At 40.2% G+C, this 19593-nt stretch overlaps 2 protein-coding genes across 3 annotated transcripts in view; one reads left to right on the forward strand and one right to left on the reverse strand.

Moving 5' to 3' along the window:
* Window positions 1-608, reverse strand: part of WDR70 (WD repeat domain 70) — a 129899-nt gene extending 129291 nt beyond the window's left edge. The window contains exons 1-3 of the mRNA XM_027634628.1: window positions 561-608; window positions 403-465; window positions 196-279 (exon numbers count right to left, since the gene is read on the reverse strand). Of these exons, the coding sequence (XP_027490429.1) occupies window positions 196-279; window positions 403-465; window positions 561-582 (169 nt within the window). The 5' untranslated portion in view covers window positions 583-608. The remainder of the gene's footprint in view (window positions 1-195; window positions 280-402; window positions 466-560) is intronic.
* Window positions 609-4722: 4114 nt separating this feature from the next.
* NUP155 (nucleoporin 155) overlaps window positions 4723-19593 on the forward strand; it is a 29413-nt gene continuing 14542 nt past the window's right edge. The window contains exons 1-19 of one of the 2 annotated variants that reach the window (XM_027634626.1): window positions 4723-4861; window positions 5803-5940; window positions 6270-6366; window positions 7473-7543; window positions 8416-8508; window positions 9289-9455; window positions 9912-10017; window positions 10564-10637; window positions 10937-11028; window positions 11161-11258; window positions 11353-11505; window positions 12096-12196; window positions 13642-13812; window positions 14831-14941; window positions 15439-15533; window positions 16756-16844; window positions 18127-18189; window positions 19221-19280; window positions 19387-19537. In XM_027634626.1, coding sequence (XP_027490427.1) covers window positions 4726-4861; window positions 5803-5940; window positions 6270-6366; window positions 7473-7543; window positions 8416-8508; window positions 9289-9455; window positions 9912-10017; window positions 10564-10637; window positions 10937-11028; window positions 11161-11258; window positions 11353-11505; window positions 12096-12196; window positions 13642-13812; window positions 14831-14941; window positions 15439-15533; window positions 16756-16844; window positions 18127-18189; window positions 19221-19280; window positions 19387-19537 — 2066 coding nt within the window. In that variant the 5' untranslated portion in view covers window positions 4723-4725. The remainder of the gene's footprint in view (window positions 4862-5802; window positions 5941-6269; window positions 6367-7472; window positions 7544-8415; window positions 8509-9288; window positions 9456-9911; window positions 10018-10563; window positions 10638-10936; window positions 11029-11160; window positions 11259-11352; window positions 11506-12095; window positions 12197-13641; window positions 13813-14830; window positions 14942-15438; window positions 15534-16755; window positions 16845-18126; window positions 18190-19220; window positions 19281-19386; window positions 19538-19593) is intronic. The other variant, XM_027634627.1, reaches the window with a different exon arrangement.

The raw sequence follows: 19593 nt of genomic DNA on the forward strand, positions 1-19593 counted from the left end.
CATCCTCAGACCTCACAAGTAAATTAATAACTCTACTATCCACCAAGGCCCAAGCTGTTAAGGACTGTTTTACTTGAACAAAACTGCGTCTATGTTTCGTTCTCTAGACAGCCAGTCTGAGACACTTCAAACATCACCCTAAGAGAGGAAACCAACACATGTTTTAAAACGCATTAAGCTGACTACGCTTCTTACCCAAGACCTTTCTGCTCCTCTCCACTGCAGTTCTTCTCGTTTGCTCAAACATCGCTTCGAGGTCGAAAGTCCGAGCTTTCTTCCCTGAAAACGAAGAAAAAGCAGACTGGAACAGAGCTCCACCTGCAACTGAGAGGCTCTGCTCCCACCTCCACCAGCAGCCTCCGCCGGGGCTCCCCGGCACCTCCCGCCCGCATCGACACGTACCGAAGCCCGAGAACCCCATGGTGGCCGCCAGCTCCGGGTCGGGTGCCCCCAGTATCTCTGCGTCTGCAACGAGAGGGAGAAGAGAGGAAAGCACGGGGTCAGTGGGGGCCGCGAGCTGGGTTGGGCTGGGCCGAGTCCCCGCACACGCCGCCGCTCACCGCCCTCCGCCGCCGGCTCCATGCTGCGCCTGCCCCGGATCCACAACAGCCGCCGGCAGGAAACGGCCGGGTGGGCCCAAAGGAGCTTCCTTCCCATCGCAGGAACCCGTCAGCGTCAGGGAGCCAACGCCCTGCTCCTGGCAGGGACACATAAAACTGACCCACGTGACTACGAGTATCGTGCAGACGCTCCTAGAGCTCTGCCGGACTCGGTGCCGCGACAAATTCCCTGGGAAGCCTCTTCCAGGGACCGACCATCCTCTCAGAAAATGAACCATTTCCTGATGGAATCGAACCTGAATTTCCCATGACAACAGCTTCACGCCACCTCGTCCTGTCCTACTGCTGGTCACCACAGAGATCAGATCAGAACCTCCTCTGCGCTGCCCCCATGAGGAAGGTGTTCCGTGCTGTGAGGTCCCCCCTCAGCCTCCTCCAGGCTGAACAAGCCAAATGACCTCAGCCTCTTCTCATAAGTCTTGCCCTTGAGACTTTTCACCATCTTGGTCCCCCTCCTCCTGATACACTCTAACAGTGTGATGTCCTTCTTAAACTGAGGTGCCCAAAACTGGACACAGGACTTGAGATGGGAAGTGCAACCCCACAGTACAGTGTAGAATTGGGGCCAGTGATACTGTGTCTCCTGCACGCCAGGACGCAGTTGGCCCTTTTGGCTTCCAGGGCATTGCTGGCTCATATTCAACTTGCCATCAACCCTAAAACTCAGATTGCTTTTCATGGGGCTGCACTCCAGCCTCTCATCTACCAGTTTGTTTGTATAACTAGGATTTCCCTGTCCCAGGTGGAGAATCCGGCACTTGCTCTTGTTCAATTTTGTATAGTGGGCAATTGCCTAGCTCTCTGTCTATCCAAATCTCTGTAAGGCCTCTCTATTATCAAGGGAGGCCACAGCTCCTCCTGGTTTAGTATCACCAAACTAACTTAATTCCTGCAAACCAGATCATTTATAAGAATATTAAAAAGCATTGTCCCTAAAACTGAGCCCTGGGAAACCTTGCTGGTGATTGGTTGATAGCTTCTCAATCTTGAGAAGATACAGCAAGAAATTCCCCATTTGCCATGTAAACCCTGCAGGGGTTGAGGCTTAACTTCAGGTTCTGCATTTGGAAAGCAGAGCAGGAGGATTTTGTTTCTTGTGCTATGAGCCTCTGCTAAAAATGAAGCTTTCCAGAATGTGTGCTAGACTGATCCAGGAGCAGAAATTCAGTGCAGTCTAGGCAGCAAACATGACTTATAAATCAGACCCCTTCCCTGAAATCCAAGTTTCACCCAGCCCCAAAATTTCCTGTGACAATTTCGAAATGTCTATGCTGTTCAGAGCAGACATGTCACTTAGCAGAGACCCAGTCTTGGTAAGTTAACAGCCTGCTACAGTCACATTGATGTGTCAGCCCAAATTCTGGAAAAACAGTAGCTTCCTCAGGCAACTTACTCTGCTTCCACACCTTATCTCTGAAGAGAGGCACTGTGCAGGCCTTGGAAGGGGAATCCCTGTGTTGTCCCAAACACAGGCTCCTTACCTGGTGAGTAGTGCCAATTTACACACCCGAGGCGAGGCATTTCTATTTCTTTATTCTAGTTTGCACAAAGTAGGGAGATGTGTGGTAACTCACAAAAGGCTGGCCTCCCAATCATCAAAGCTTTACACTATTTATACATTTTAACAAACAAAGGCATCAGCATTCATTGGTTACAAATTACATAATTTTTTTATTAACCTCTATATGGTCTTCGTATCTCTCACTTGTCTTGCTAATTAGCCCATAGGTGCAGTTCTTCCTTCCTCTTGAGTTTGGGGTTCATTTTGAGTAGGTAGTCAATGACTCCGTGGCTGGGATCACCCACTGCTGAAATTACATCACACACTGCTGAAATTACCTTTACCCCAGTTAATGCTCAGTTCTGCTGACTTTGCTCCTTGTGACTCTTATCCAAACGATCTTGTGATAGTCTTCTCTTCTTGAAACATAAGATTTGCTAAGTGTACAATATTGAAATGCGATTGCTTAACCATAACTGTCCATCCACATCTACAAACTAAAAAAAATTGCAACACTTGACTCAAACCCCTATTGAAATCATAAGGGGCTCAGTATCATCCTGTTTTTGGCTTACATCACTACAAAGTCACAGAATCACAGAATCGTCAGGGTTGGAAGGGACTTCTGGAGATCATCCAGTCTAATTTTCCTGCCAAGTGTTGCCGTGGGATTTATGGTGCTGAAAAAATCTCCAGAGCAGTTAATTAGGGGTGAGATAAGAAAGGGTTTATTTGCCAAGGCTAAGATGTTACAAGACTCACGCCCCTGTGCCTGAGGTGTTACATTTTATAATACCATCCATCCAATCCCAGATGTGTCCACCCTGTGGCCTTTACTCTGGTCCGCCCCAGGGTCCACCCCCTGAAAATGGGTCTGGGGTGCATTTCGGGACCACCTACCTCATCACCTTCACCATCATCAGAGCACAAAAGGTACATAGTCACCTAATTCTTGACCGTATTCTGTGGTTTAGGCCCAGATATGCTGTTCTGTCAACCATCTAGGCCTTGCCTTGACAAAAGACTAAACATTTCTGCTGTATTCAGAAGTAGGATTGATATGGGAAGCATAGAATGGGGTAAGAGGGTTAAGGAATGTATAAACAAGGGTGCTGGAGGGAAAGGGAAAGGAACGAGGGACAAAGGAGGGAGGGTTGCTGCTTTTAGAATCTACCTATAAAACTTACAAGGCTTACAAATATTAGAAAAATAAAAAAACCATTAGGGGCTTAAGGCATCACAAGCTAGGGTCATCTGAAGCAGGTGACACAGGAACATGTCCAGGTGCGTTTGGAATGTCTCCAGAAAGGGACACTCCATGACCTCCCCAGGCAGCCTGTTCCAGTGCCCTGCCACCCTCAATGCAAAGTTCTTCCTCATGTTAAGGTGGAACTTGTTTTAGTTTATGGCCATTGCTCCTCATCCTGTCACTGGACACAACTGAAAAGAGTCTGCCACATCCTCCTGGCACCTGCCTTTGAGATATTTATATGCATTAATGAGATCCCCTCTCAGTCTTTTCTTCTCTAGACTAAACAGGCTGCCGCAGTCTCTCCTTATAAGAGAGATGCTCCAGACCCCTAATCATCTTTAGCCCTCCACTGGACCCTCTCCAGTAGCTCTCTGTCTTCCTTGGATTTTCTTCCGAAATCTGCGTATGTCTGTCTGATCTATACTGTAACTCCACAGTATAGATCACACAGTTATCACTCAGGCTAGCAGCATAAAAACACTAAATCATTTAGGCTGGAAAAGACCTCTGAGATCAACAAGTCCAATCTTTGTCAAGTAAGATTCTCTTTGCCTGGGCTGTTGCAGGGCCTGGAAAAGACCTACTGTGACTGCAGAGTGGACAGGCAGATAGGGAGCTCCCCAGGGCCACACACCACTGACTGGAGCCGCTTCCCACTGCTCTCCTCGGGGCCCTCCCGTGCCTTTGAGGGGCGGCACAGCACATTACTCCTGTCCCTCGGGTGACCTTGGGGATCCCTGCAGGATGCAGCACAGCCCCGACGGGGCTGTCAGAGCAGATCACAGAATCACAGAATGGGTCAGATTGGAAGGGACCACAGTGGGTCATCTGGGCCAACCTCCCTGCTCAAGCAGGACCATAGAGCACATGTGACAAGATCGTATCCAGATGGTTCTTGAATATCTCCAATGATATTCAAGGGATACTCTACAGCCCCTCTGGGCAACCTGTTCCAGTGCGTGGTCACCTGCACGGTAAAGAAGATCTTCCTTGTGTTCAGATGGAACTTCCTCTGCATCAGTTTCTGCCCGTTGTCAACGAGCAGAGCCCGGCTCCATTCTCTTGGCACACACGCCTCCTTTAGATATTTATACACACTGACGAGGTCTCCTCTCAGTCACCTCTTCGTCTCACCTGCTTCGTCGCCTCTTCGCCTTATCCCTTTCCCCCGCGCAACGCCGGACCCGCCCGCCCCGGGGGCGTTCCCACTGCCGGGACGCCCCTTTTCCGCCCCCCTTCCCTTCCCATCTCCTGCTTCCCGCCGCCGGAAGTAGCGTCGCGCGCGGGGACTGCCGGGATTGGGCGGGCGGTGGAGCTGCGCGGGAGTGCCGCCATCGCCGCCGCTGATCGCGATGCCCGCGGCCACGAGCCCCGCGGCACCGGCCGCGCAGGAGGCGCTGGAGGCGGCCGGTCGTATCATCGACCGGCAGATCCAGGACGACCGCTGCTACCCGGACCTGTCGGAGCTGCTGGCGGTGCCGGCGCCCGGTGAGTGAGGGGGCTCCGCTCGGGTCCCGGAGCCCCCAGGACCCACCGTGGGGCGGCCCCAGCCGGCGCTGGCCGTGCTGGGGCCGGGCCGGGTCTAAGGGGCAGCTCCGTCACAGCCTCGGTGCGCCGGTGGGAGCTGTGGGGGTGAGCCCTGCGGGGCCACTGGGCTGGATCTGCCTCGTCTCCCTCCGGAAGGTGAAGAAGACGGTGCTGGTTTTCTGTTCTGCCTGTTGGGAATCTCGTGCAGGATGCTCTCGTGGTAACCCGTGCGCCCATCCCTAAGTTACAAGCAGCCTGGAAAGCTTTTCTTCGGCTTTAGTTTGTCTCTAGCTGTATGTCTCACGTGGGTGTGACGTGAGGCATACGTCTTTTCAAACGTTTATCTTCCTTAACACATCAAGGCAGCATTTCTCCATTAGTGCTGACTGTCTGGCAAAGTGGGCTGTGAAGAGGCACTCCAGAGCTGTATACGTATAATATACATCCAGGGGTGTCTGGATGCATACAAAGAGTGTCTGTTTTCTGCTGTGGTGTGTATGGCCACAGTGTAATTGCCCTGGCAGCATCATGGATACACATCACATAAAATAATGGGTGTCCATGGGTGTTTTGATTTAGTACTGGGAGTACAGATCACCTTTTCTAGGTGAAGGAATATGCTCCTGGGTTCTTCTAGTTTGTATCTGGCCATACAATGAATAAAGGGCTGAAAAGTGTAATGGAAAAAAAGGGGGTAAGGAGCAGGCTGGGGTCTAGATGAGTTATTCTAACAGTTTGTCTGCAAATCTGTTTGCTCTTGTCTGATTTAAAGTTTAGATTTATTGTTCATGGTTCTACTTACAGAAATCTTTGTTCACCTGTATCTTGTGAGTAGTGGTATTTATATGTTTAAAGTCTCTGTAGCATCAAGACATTTGATCATTTTTTATTCTTACTTGCAGGTAGCCCTACTGTTTCTGGTATGTCGGATATGGATTATCCTTTACAAGGACCAGGTTTGCTGTCAATACCTAATCTTCCAGAGATCAGCTCGGTCCGCAGAGTCCCACTTCCACCAGAGCTAGTGGAGCAGTTTGGACGTATCCTTATGAAAAAAAATGTTAGATTGTTTAAGCAGTAATATTAGAAACAAATTTCTTTCCTCCATTTTCTTCTTCCCCAATCTTCTTGACAGACTCCCAGTAAGAAAATTTTATGTTGTTCAGGTTCTCTTCATAGCATTCCAAATGGTAACAAGGTCCATTTGTGTAGAGTTTCTGGTGGAATTGGTTATTGTATGAAGAATTTTCAAGTATATGGTACACCGTTTCTGTACTACTGTATATTAATTAATAGGATTTTTTTAAATGCTCCAGAGAGGATTTTGCTACCCAAAATGCATTTAATCCTTACATCAGCAGTGCTTTAGATATGCAGTGCAATTGTATGATGGGAGTATTTCCAGAGATCAGCAGAGCTTGGCTGACCATCGACAGTGACATCTTTATGTGGAACTATGAAGATGGGTATGTAGAGAACACATTCCTGATGATGTTTTATTTGTCCTATAGCAGAGTTAAGGGATTGCAGTGGTGGAAGATTGTTTACTGGCAGCACAGAGGTGTGCTGTTCAGTTTAACTGATCTTGATTCCTCTTAGGCTTTACTAAAACTTTTGAATAGTAAGTATTTAAAGATCTGTAAGAGTTAGTAATGTTGCTGCCAAATCATCTATATTTGAGAGAAAGGAAAATGCATTTTCTTGGGATTAGACTAGCTAATATTCTAAAGTTACTGCAGTATTTACGCTGGAGCTTTGCTTGTGCCGAAAAAGTAGAAAAAACATTATTCTAGTTGCCTAACTTTTGTAAGTAGGTTTAGTGAGTACTGAGATGCATGTACAGTGACCAGTCATTCCCACAATGGTGAGTAATACAGCATTAGTATTTCAAAGTATTGTTATTGAACCTCTCCTCCCTTGCTTCTTTTATGGATGCATAAAACTGAAAATAAGTTCATTGTATTTTCAAATGGCATTGATAAGTTTTTAATTTGTGGGTTTGCTTCTTTATTTGCCTATATAGAAGGAACTCTTTTAGGAAGAATTGCTTTGTGTATAGTGTTGCATTCTAAGAAGATTAGCTCAGATTAACTCCTCCCTACATTTACATTGTGTAAGAGTAAAGAACAGTGCATGGTGTTAATGGTACATGGTAGGGAGCAAACTGGAAGTTTGTGCTTCAGATAGTTTTCATGGGGCAAAAAAACTCCCATGTAACTTCTTCCTCTTGATGTTAATCAGCATTGAGATGCTGCATCATATAATTCACAGTATGAATTTACAAAATACAAAAATATAAAATGCTGCAGTTGGCTTTCAAGTTTGAAATTCAACTATCGGGGCTTCAAGCAGCTCAAATGACTGTATAGTTTTGCTGTGAAACTTCTCTGTTATTCCATTCTGCTGGACCTACTTTCACCGAAAGTGAAAGATGTAGGTGGTTTCAGCGTGTTACACAAGTATTAGTAATTTTTAAATATAAACAATCTGATTTTATTTACTTTGTTATTATGTGATACTACATGACAAATTTTATGCAGGGTTTTCTTTTTATCTGTTTGTTTGTTGACAGGGGAGATCTGGCTTATTTTGATGGCCTTAGTGAAACTATTCTTGCAGTGGGTCTTGTAAAGCCAAAGGCAGGTAAGGAATATATGACAGTGATTAGAATTAGGCAATGCTGAACCTTCCATATATTTTTTAATATACTTTATATATGTGCATGTATATTTTATACTCTATATCAATAATCAAATGAAATATGCATTAATATAAAATAAAATGTCTTATTTTATACTTATCCGTATATATTAGCATGCATATATATTAACGACTGGATGTGGCACTTAGTGCTATGGTTTAGTTGACTAGGTGTTCAGTGTCAAGGTTGGACTCAGTGATCCTGGAGGTCTTTTGCAGCCTGGGTGATTCTATGATATGTGAAAATCTGTGGTTTGTGTATGTGTATATATGTACACACAAGAGATATCAGTTTTAGAAACATTATGAAATTAATTACAAGCCAAAAATAATATAGTACTAACTATAACTGGTTTGTTACTGCTAACTATATATATTAAATATAGTATGGTTCACCAGTTATTTATGCTGATAAGCTTGCCTTTTTTTTTTTCTTTGTCACATCATGCTCCAACATTTATATGGCTCATAAATTTACACATTCAAGCAGTAACTTCCATGGGATCCTAGTTTCTAACCCTCCCTGTTATTTTGGTAGCTACTGCCTAAATAACACTGAAGTCAAAGTTGAATTGGCGAGAGGGTTGAGTTTTAAAGAAGTATGTTTGTAAGAAAAATGTCATTTTAAAGATCATGTATTTCATGAACTGCTGACTGAATATTCCTTTCAAATTCTAGATTTTCACACATCTTTAGGTTTTACATATGACTGTTCCCTCTAATCAGTTGATATGGCTTTCTAGTGGATACATTGGCTACATCATGGGATCTCAGGGCAGGCTGCAAACTAAATTTTCTTTTCTTCCTTTATGTAGGTATCTTCCAGCCTCACGTACGACACTTACTTGTTCTGGCTACACCAGTGGACATTGTGATTTTAGGACTTCATTGTTCTAATATACAACCAGGTAATTCTCTCTTCTCCACTCTTTCCAGTTGTGTATTAACAAATACACATGGCAACTTTATTAGTAGTCATTCAAAAAATAAAACCAAACCCCAAACATGTGCTAAGTCCCTTGCTAGTTTTTAAATCTTTAAATTGTGTTACAAACAGGGGAAGTAATTTTTATGGTGTGTGTACTTGCTGGATTATGAACTCCATGAGAAGCGTTGAGTTTTGTTACTCACCTAGTTAACATAAAAAGAGCTTTTGAAATAGGTAATCCTGTTAATTAAACAGCATGTTGGAGAGGGAGAGAAGAAATGAGCATGAATCTTGAAACTAGTGAATACAGTTTATTAACTTTGTTGGCATTTCCTACCACAAATTTCCTGCCAATTTTTCCTACCACAAAAATTGAGAACCTGATTTTTTATGCCATATATATTAATTGAGAGGAAAAATCATTTGGAAAAAGTAACATTTTGCTTTTTTAATACTGTGTTGGTGTGAAAGAGATAATATATAAAAACCTGTGTTTTGGACTTGTGGTAATTTAGAGGAGGTGACAATGTATAGAAATGAAAAACATTGCATTTCCTTACTTGGGAACTTACACAGAATGTTTATTTTCTTAAAAACCAGGATTTGTTCCTCTGCAGTTCACTTTGGACAAAAGCTATTCCAGAATGTGTTTACTAATTTTGAAATATGGTGTGATTTTTCGTGCTTTTTGTCACGGATCTGTAATATTTATTAGAACAGCTTAAAATCTAAAGAGGTTTTATTTGTTTGTTTATCTAAGGTACTGGATCACTCAATGACAGCATGTCCGGAGGAATGCAGTTGCTACCAGATCCTCTGTATTCACTCCCTACCGACAATACCTACATCCTGGCAATTACCTCCAGTGATAACGGGCGCATCTTTTTGGCTGGAAAAGATGGCTGCTTATATGAAGTAGCATACCAGGTATGGTGTCTGGTACCTGACTGTGGGTTTTACACACAGGTGTTTTCCATTGTTTGATTGTTTTGGGATATAAGCAATACGAATTCTAGAAGGTATCAAGTTTGCAATCTTTTTGCTTCTGTAATTGTGTTGCATGGCTTGGTTGCACAACAGCTCTGATATCTTAATGTAGATGCATTTTGTTTGAAGAAGCAGTGGTTACGTAGGGAGTAACAGTGCAATCTTAGTCAAGTTAAAATCAAATTGTGATATATGCACAATTTTTTATGCAAAATTTTCCTTTTAATGGTCACTTTTTTTTTTCAATTGAATAATACATACTTGTCAAATTAAATCAAAGTAGTTAGATTTTTACTTGTTTTCATACTTATCCTGTAAACAACTTTTTTAATATTGCTACTAGTTTGGGGTTGTTTTGCTTTTTTCTTTCAATGCTGTATTTGTTTTAAATTGTAGGCTGAAGCAGGCTGGTTTAGTCAGCGCTGTAGAAAAATAAACCATTCAAAGAGTGTGCTGTCTTTCCTTGTTCCTTCGTTGCTACAGTTCACATTCTCAGAGGATGGTAAGTACTGATTTTAAAGGCTTAGCCAATATTTTGATGTAACCTTTTAAAATGATACTACCAAGAAATCAGACTGAATAGTTTGCTTACTCAGAGCATTGAGTTATTGCCAATGAAACTTGCAGTGATTATTATGAAAGGAATTTTATAGTTGTATACAGATTGTTTGTGTGTCTAATTCAGGATCTAGGTAGCAAAGCCTGAAAAATTTGGCATTTCAGGCTACAGTTAGTGATCTGTATCACAAAACTAATTTGTGCTTAATGGGATCAGCGTGGGGATCAGTGTGAATACTAAGAATGTATAAGTGAATAATCTTACCCTGGTTTACTGCTTAGTGAAAAATTAGACAATTTTTTTTTTTTTTTTTAGTTTACTAACAGTTGTGTGAAGTTGATTACTGTTTTAAATCAATTCCAGAGGGAGTCCTGTGTGAGACTGCAGTTTTTGTTAGCTTACAATTCATTATATTTTAGGTATTCTAAACTTGTTTTCACCAAATCCAGTGTTAATTTTCTGGTTCTCCCTTTTCCTCATCCTCCCCAGATCCTGTAGTTCAAATTGCCGTTGACAACTCTCGGAATATCTTGTACACCCGCTCTGAAAAAGGAGTCCTGCAAGTATGTGACTTCTTATGACTGTGGCTGTGTTGCTAATGTGTATAATAACGTGTATATAACTTTTTAAGTTTTCCTCAATACCTGGGAATTGTCTGTAGGTATGTCAGGACATTATTTCTGTTGATCTTTTTCTAACAAAGTGTGTGCTAAAGACTTAAAGTACTTCTAAGGAAAGAGTAGTCTCAATTATATGAAAACATGAGTATAAAATAAAAATGCAGTGTGAGTTTCTGCTTGGTAAGTGAGGCTGTATTTATTAATTCATTCCTAAATCAGTAAGCTGTATTATTGAATTGCAGGTTTACGATTTGGGGCAAGATGGTCAAGGAATGACCAGGGTTACTTCTCTTTCACAAAATGCTATAGTTTCTGCTGCAGGGAGCATTGCCAGGTATGTTCATGACAATTGTAATGTAAGAGGCTTCCTCTAAGGCCAGTAGTTTCATATTACCGTTTTGAAGAATGTTGTTTGCCTATTTCTTTGGATTGAAAGTGTATGGGATTTTTTTGTTTTGTTTTTCAGAACAATAGATCGTTCTGTATTTAAACCTATTATTCAAATAGCAGTAATTGAAAATTCTGAATCCATAGACTGTCAACTACTAGCAATCACCCATGCAGGTAAAAAAACAGTGCTAATTCCCCTCTGTTTAAACTAATAAACAGTATCTGCACAGTTTAGCAAATTTGTGACCTGTTTCTATCTTTTCTTCAGGTGTCCGACTGTATTTTAGTACTTCACAATTTAAGCATCCAACAGCTCGTCCTTCCATGTTAACCTTGGTTCATGTCCGTTTGCCACCTGGATTTTCAGCTTCCTCCAATGTAGAGAAGCCATCAAAGGTTCACAGAGCTCTGTATAGCAAAGGTAAATGGTGGAACATGGCTTAAATGAAATTAATTTTTGGGGGGATGACAGTCACTGTTGCACTGTTTTTGCATTGGGGAGCTTGAAGCAGTGGGAATAACTGAAAGCTCTAAGTGTGGCCCTTACAAGGTACTGAACAGCTGCCCGATGGTTCCAGCTTTATACCATTTCTGATGGTAGGCTCAATTTTTAAAAGTGCTGCAGAAATGCAGGGGGCAAATATCTCTTTATTGCTGACCCTTTTGGTCATAGGTACTGATTTTTTGCTTTGAAGTAATTTCTGGATGTTTTCTCATCCATCTGCAAAACTCTCTTTTTTGAGGCACGTTCTACCCATTTTAGGCTCACTTTTATTTGCATTTTAGATAGGAGGTGGTGTTAAAAGTGACCTTCTGAAGAACCTTATGACGTACAAACTCAAGAGATATTATTTGCTGCTCAAATTGTATGAGAACGACTTACAGATTGATTTTTGCTAGTTTAAGAATGAATTAATGAGTTTTGAATTTTATGGATGATTATTACTTCTAATACTGTTCTAGTAGACTGATACTGTCTTCTAATAGACTTACTGTTGCTCTTCTTGCTAGGGGTCCTGCTGATGGCAGCTTCAGAAAATGAGGATAATGACATCCTGTGGTGTGTCAATCACGATTCTTTTCCTTTTCAAAAGCCAATGATGGAAACACAGGTATAAATCTATGTTCTTTAGGTTTTTGATGAAATCTAGGTATTATTTTTTTCTTTTCTAATAGAAGATGCTTGAATAATACTGTCTGCAAGAAGTTGGTAATTCACAGAAAATTTCCGTGAATTAGAAAGCTTCTAATCAATAATGCTTCAAAGAAAAAAGGTAGTTGGCCGTTCTGTGAATGAGTCTCTCAGTAGGCGTCCCTAGTTTGGACATACTTTTCTAGCTTAATGCAAGCTATGTATCAAAAAAAATTACCTTAACTTCTAAGACTTGACTTAGAGTTAATATACTTGAAAATACTGTTGTCTATAGCATGCTACGTGTTCTGCACAAGCACGGGAAAGCATGTTCCACAGCCCTTAGAGGTTTTTGTTGATGAGGGTAAAATTTGGTAAAGATTGTTTAAAATGTAGGTGCTAGAAACTTCAAAATTCTTTACTTAAACTGCAACGCCATATCTTCATTAAATTTCACATATGATTAATCTCTTAATTATTTTATAGGAGTTTTTATCTGATTTTCTTTTTCTTAATTGTTACATAAGTGGGGTTGTAAGAGGGGCTTGGAGAGGCTAATTTGCCTTATGTTTTGGTTCAAGGAGAACATTTCATATATTCCATCTCTGAAAGAAGTTTCAAGTCTACTGAAGTAGAGGAGTGACATGTCAAAAATAGTGTTTATTGAAAGAGTAGTGGAGTTGGAGTGAATGGGGGGACTAATGTATAAACTAAAAGTTTCAAAGTCAGGTTTTGGCTTTTCTTCTGTTTTAATTAATAACTTACAAAGGAGTTTTATAGTTACTCCGGACCCCTTCCCTGCAAAAACCTAGGTATAAATATCCCAAGTGCTGACATCTCTTTTTTTCCCAAGGCATCTGACAGTGACAGATGGGTAGATTTTCTGAACAAAACTGCAACCTGTTCTTGAGCAACAGTTCTTCCTTGTTAGCATACATAGTTTTCTGCGATATCTTCACCAGTGTATGTCTCTTCTTGAGTTATATTTAAAGTACTGCTGCCAGCTGTGAAAGTCTTGTAAACCCTTGTGATTCAGTTACAGGTTATTTTGATTCTTTAAGAAATAATTTAAATTCATGATACCTGTGGTACTTCTGATATGGTTAGCAGATGGTTGGTGTTTATATTGTAGCAGCCTTACTTTGCAAGTTGTTTTACATTTAAATGTAAAACACTATCCCTGTCTCCCAAAAGAAGCAGTATATTATTCCCTTTCTCCTAAAACCAGCAGTGTATATACGCTGTAAATTTGGTGGTAACCTTCTGTTAGACAATACAATAACTTGCATATTTTCCCTGGGTTTTCTGGTGTCAAGAACAGAATCTATTCTGTGTAATTTAAATAATAAATAGTAAAATATTACCATGGATGTGCAAAATCCATGCCTGTTACCAAACTTTGGATATTATCTATCTATTGTTCAGATGACCACCCGTGTTGATGGACATTCCTGGGCTCTTTCTGCTATTGATGACTTTAAAGTTCAGAAGATTGTAACACCACTAAATAAAGACATTATTCCAATAACTGACTCACCTGTTGTTGTGCAGCAACACATGCTGCCACCTAAGAAGTTTGTTCTGCTTTCAGCCCAGGTGAGTATTATGTTGCTTGATGTAGGTAATCAGAAGAATAAGTATAGAGTTGGACAACTCATCTAAACCTATACATTCATCTTAGATATATTTTAAGGATTGTGTTATGAACATGAAAATGAATAAGGAAGAAGATTGCTACAACCATCTCTACCTGTTTTAAATTTACTTAAAGTTTTTAGGCCAGCTTCTCTTGTACAGTGTATTAATAAAGTTGTTGGTCTCCAGAAAACCCATGTAAGTACAAATCATCTGGGAAGTTCTTTTAACCGTGGTTATGCTTTTGATTATATGACATTGAAATAGTCGCTGGCTGCCTAGGAAGTATAGTTCAAGTAAATATTGTTGGCAATTGAAATTTGAATAAATAATTTCTTATTTGTCATAGAAAAAGTCCCAAAAAGCTTAGAGTGGGTTTTAAAAAACAAAACCCACAAAAGTAAAGAAACTAACTTCTGTACTTTTCTATTCTGGTTATATTTAGCAATATTTTAGACACTTAATATCTTGACCAATAGGCCATTTAAAAAAGAAAATGTTTAAATATTAACGTCTTGCAACTTTTAGACCCACAAGTTGCATTTGTTTAATAGCAGCTGTTTTGTGATGGGCATTAGCTGAATCCTTTCCAGTAGTTAGGAACTATTATTGGATGCAGGTAAGGTGATTGAATGTAAAATCTTACCATGCCCTGAAGTCTTCAGGCATTTTTTTTTCCAGACAGTTCTAAGGGTTTACAAGATACATAAAACCTTTCTTTTCTGCATATACATGCTATGTGTTTATATTCATGTTGGGCTAAAACCAGCAAAATAAGAACACTGTGGAGAGTTTATAACCATTGCAGTATTTTGCCTGCCTTTCCTAGACTCGCTAGTCAAACTGGACTTCAGGCACCAGTTATGTTTTGATCCAGTGGAGGAAAACTCAGAATGCCAAATATAACATCGCTGGGAGGCATGTTGGAATGGGCAGAGTAAAGACAACTTTTTTCTAACTTGCTTTGCCTTATTTTTAGGGAAGCTTTATGTTTCATAAACTCAGACCTGTCGACCAGCTGCGGCATCTGCTTGTTAGTAATATAGGTGGAGATGGAGAAGAGATTGAAAGATTTTTCAAGTTGCATCAGGTAAGAAGAGCTTTTGACATGTTATGGAAGATTTGTTGTATTTATCTGAATCACTTTCTTTAGCATCTTTTTGTTGTTGCTGTAAATTTTTAGTCAACACTTCATTTACCAATTACAGTAGTAGCTTTTCCTTTTCTATTGTCTACATAAAACTAAATTGCATAATGAGAAATAACTTCTCATTTTATGGTATCTAAAAATTGAAGTTTCCCTGAAATTCTTATATGTCTGGCATGCAGAAGTATAATGCAATTCTTAGTTTAGAAGAGAAGGTCATCTAAGAGCAGGGGTAGAAGATTTTCTAAAAGAAGTTGAATTCCTACCACTACAAGTTTTTGCATTTTACATTTTAAGGCCAGTAGAAATGTGTATAATTGGTTGGGGTGTTTTTGTTTAAGGCAAACAGCAACAAGTTTAGTTACTGAGCGAGTGTAACTTCTATACATTTCTTATCTACTTGATATAAGACACCACACTAACAGTATAGTATGCTCTAGGAGGATCAGGCCTGTGCCACTTGCCTTATTTTGGCCTGTTCTAATGCTGCATATGATAGAGAAGTATCTGCCTGGGCTACTCGAGCATTCTTCAGGTGAGTTTCAATTCTGTATGTTGTTCTGAATATTATGCTCAGGATCACTACAGCCACTTGTACAGGATTTTTAACCTGCTACTTGAATGAGCCTAGTTTTACAAGGAGTGTAGATTGTTAAATCTGGTAGAATATCCCTTTGCACTAATTTAGGGCTCATCAACAAAGGAAGCTTTCTGTAATGGTGATTTCTTGTTAGTTCCCCTCTTGGATGTTTGTATTCTATGTGCAGAGGAGACTATTGAAAATGTTGTTTAGTCTGCTTGAAATGCACTTGACATATATTTCACAGTATCTCAATTGATAGAAGTGTAGAGTGTAGTAATATCTTTAATGAGACCAACTCAGGCAGCTGGAAAAAGACAAGGTTTTTTAATTTTGTAGGGGTTTGGTCGGGTTTTTTTGTATGGTTTGGTGTTTTATTCTTAACATATTGTAGTTTTTGCTGTTCACCATTGCACTAAGGAAATTTGGTGCTGTTCAGGGCCTGGTGGCTTTTGGTCATATGTGTTGTTTTTTTCTTTTTTTTTGGCGGTGCATGTCTTTTTGTGGGGCGGGCAGATGGTTTTTGTTGGTTCTTTGAGTGGGGGCATTTCAGTTATTATTTTTCAGGGTTTGGGGTTTTGGGGGGATTTTTTGTTGGTTTGCTTCAGGTTTTTTTTTCGGTACAATTTAGGTGACAAAGTATGGGCTTCCGTTCTGGAGGATGAATTTGTAATTCATGTATCTTAAGTACTGATTATCCTTGATCTCATGCAGATAGATGTATTTTCATCTGCTAAATCTCTCTCATCTTTTAGTTTAAAACCATTTCTTGTCTTGCCACTATTTATCCTTGTAAAAAAATGCTCCATGTTGTGGTCTCTTAGGTGTCCTCACAAGGTGTGTAGCCAGGAGTTAAAAAAAAAAAGTTTGGGGTGTTTGGTTTGGGGTGGTTTTTGTCGTTGATTCTTTGAGTGAGGGGATGATATATTGTGGGTGATAGAAGGGCAAGCATGGGTCTTCTCAGCTATGCCCTTCTTTCTGCTTTCCAGTAGCAGCAAACCTTGAAAAGATACTAAAGCATAAGCCTGATTTTGAGAACTGGTAAATTTCTCTTTAAGGCTATGCTGCGATTTTTATTCCCAATTTTAAAAGTACCCCAAAATTGCTGTTAAAGGCGTGAGAATTGAATGGGCTGTGTATGACGTTAGGAATTTTTGGGTTTGCATGTAAACTTTAGGTATGGTGGAGAAGCACAAATGAGATTTCCGTCAGCTCTGCCTCCTCCAAGTAACGTTGGACCTATTCTGGGTTCTCCAATTCCTGCCGGTACGTAGCGTTTCATGATTTTGGACAGATTTTTCTTCTTTACGTATGTGTTTTGTTTTCTCACAAGTAGCTGTGTTCTTTTTGTTTGAAATAGACTTTGTTTTTTCACTCACTGGTTAGTTAATGACAGGAGTTTTTTCTATTTCTCTTGAGTGAGTTTTGGGCTTAGTGAGGGGGTCATGTTATCTCAGACTGTCTCCACATTGCATAATCTGTTGAGATACTGTGCGGAAGCTATACGTTTGTTGCTGCCAGAGTCATTTCAGCAGCCAGAGAACAACTTATCAATAATGTAGTTCAAACTTTACAAAGCGTCGTTGGTTGCTGTGTATCGTTCTGCAGTGTCATTGTCATACCTCTGCAGATACTGTTTATGAGAAAGGAGAAATTTTGATCAAGAAGTAAGATAGTTGTTTGGAGTGATTTCTCCCTGTAAATGCTCTAGCTTCAACATTTGGTTTCTGCTTCAGTCTTCAGTCCCTCTGACAAATGAGTAAAGTGCCTATTGTTTCTCCTCGGAACTTATGCTTATTGGAGTGGAGGCCTTTTTGTATTCCCAAATTCACTTAAATTTCTACAGTTGCTTTGGAAAGTGTCCCTTAATGTGTGTTTACTCCAGATTTTGAGGGGTTTAAAAAAAAAACCGTAATGATGAATTTGAAACTCTGAATTACTGAATTAAATTAATTATTATTTTTTATCAAGAACTTACTAATGTAGAAGATCCTCTACCCTTATCTGACATGTGGCATTCCGTTTTACACAACAGACTTGGGAAATAAACTTGTTTGCCTGAAATGCAAAGAAGTTCCATATCAGTACCATTTTTTACATATATCCAGATTCCTAAGTATTGGACAAAGATAGGCTGAACTGGGGTGAAGTTTTGGAAAAACAGTTGACCGTGTTTTTCAGAATTCTTAACTGCTATTTAAACACTAAGAAGAGTGGCTGTTTTTAATGGATCAGTGACATCACTTTCCAAGCTTTATGGTGTAGAACAGTAGCAGTGTGGGCAGAGCTGAGGCAAGGCATAAAAATGCAAAATTAAATCTGAGTTGGAGAGAACAGCAGCTATGGGGAGAACAGGTGCTAGGAGGAAACTGAGAATGAAAGTAAGGTGTGGGGGAAATTACAGGAATCTCTGTAATCAATAAAGGGATTCATTTTACAAGTAAATGTATTTTTCCCGAGTCTAAATGTTTGGATATTTTTATCATATTCTGTCATATATGCCTCTTTCAAACATAGTATCAAAGCACATGTTTCCATTTTGCTTCAGTAACAGGTCCAGGTGGAAGATGGCACCATTCTTCTGCTACTACTTTCTCGGTTTGCTCAAAGGGTAGAGAATTGTCATGTGAAATTAAGATTCTTATATTGTGGATGTCCCATGTGGTGGGTCAGACAGTGCTGACAGAAATTCATTAAAACACCTCATAATTTTGCATGTGACACTACGTTGCAATAACAGTAGCATTCAAAGGCCAGGCACCTTTAACTTGGTTCAATCTTTTTCTCACTGTTGAAAGTCTAATCATGCATTTGCATGCTGCTTTTCTGCAAATTTGTGCTTTGCTTAGCACATATAATGTGCTCTGAGAATGCATTGGCACCATATTATTTTCTGTGATATTGTGTGTTGCCAAGTTGAGAGAACTGCAGTGAATTAGGCAAGAATTGTTTTATAAAAGCCAGACTTTCAGAGTGCCAGTTTTCTGGCCTTTCTGTGATAGATCACCTTACTTGCTACTGGTACATGGACATTTTTGTTCACATGTGTTTTGGTTTGATGATGGCACATTCCTCATATTTTGGGGACTTAAGTTAGGTATTCAGACTTCAGTTGCAGGAGGGTTGGTTTTCACGGCTGGATTTGAGGCTCAGCCTTAGCGTAGCAAGTTAACAGTGTTGCTGTAGTGTTTGTCTGTCTGCCCTATGCAAAAATGAAGGATAATAATATCAATGTCTTTCAGCTGAATGCTCAGAAGGTAAAATTGATATTATTTCAAAAGATCTAAATGACTGAAGGTGAGTGCTTTAAGAATATATGCCCATATGAGGAATGGGAGCAGTCAGAAGGTGAGGAACAACAAAAAGTACATGAACAGTATTACATTCAGTGCACAGAACAGCAGGCGTGCAATAAATAACACATAAATACTGGGAAAAAAAGCCAAATAGCTGCTCTTGAAGAAACTGTATCTATTTGGGATTCACTTGTGAAGTGTTGGGTTGATAAGAAATTAGTGCAATTTGATACTTAACTATAAATAAAACCTTGCTGCTTTTGCACAGGTATTTTATGGGTTAGATTTTGGTTTATTTTTTGGATTGTTTTTAGGAAACTCATCTTTATTTCTTTTCCCTTTTTAGGTTCCCCTTTGACTGTTGATAGTCCATATCCTAATCCTAGCTTTCTGACATCTGGACAAGGTAACATCTTTTCCTTATCTGGAGGAACAGATTTGTTTGGTTTTGGGGGTTTTTGGGGTTTTTATTGACATTCAAATGAGTAATATTTGCCTATTTTTAACCCAAGGTTTCCAACCTTCTGCTGTGTCAACTCCCGTATTTCCTTCTGGGAATTCCATGTCTCACCCTGGTGCATCTGTTAGCGGAATGATGGGTCCCGAGATAGTATTTTCTGGAAGACACAATGGCATCTGCATATACTTTGCTCGTATTATAGGGTGAGGTGTTTGTGTAAAAAGGGATCCTGTCACTCGATTTGTTTCATAGTTTTTCT

Source organism: Corapipo altera, unplaced genomic scaffold (genome assembly GCF_003945725.1).
Source record: "Corapipo altera isolate COAL_440 unplaced genomic scaffold, ASM394572v1 61411, whole genome shotgun sequence".
Taxonomy (NCBI): Eukaryota; Metazoa; Chordata; class Aves; order Passeriformes; family Pipridae; genus Corapipo; species Corapipo altera.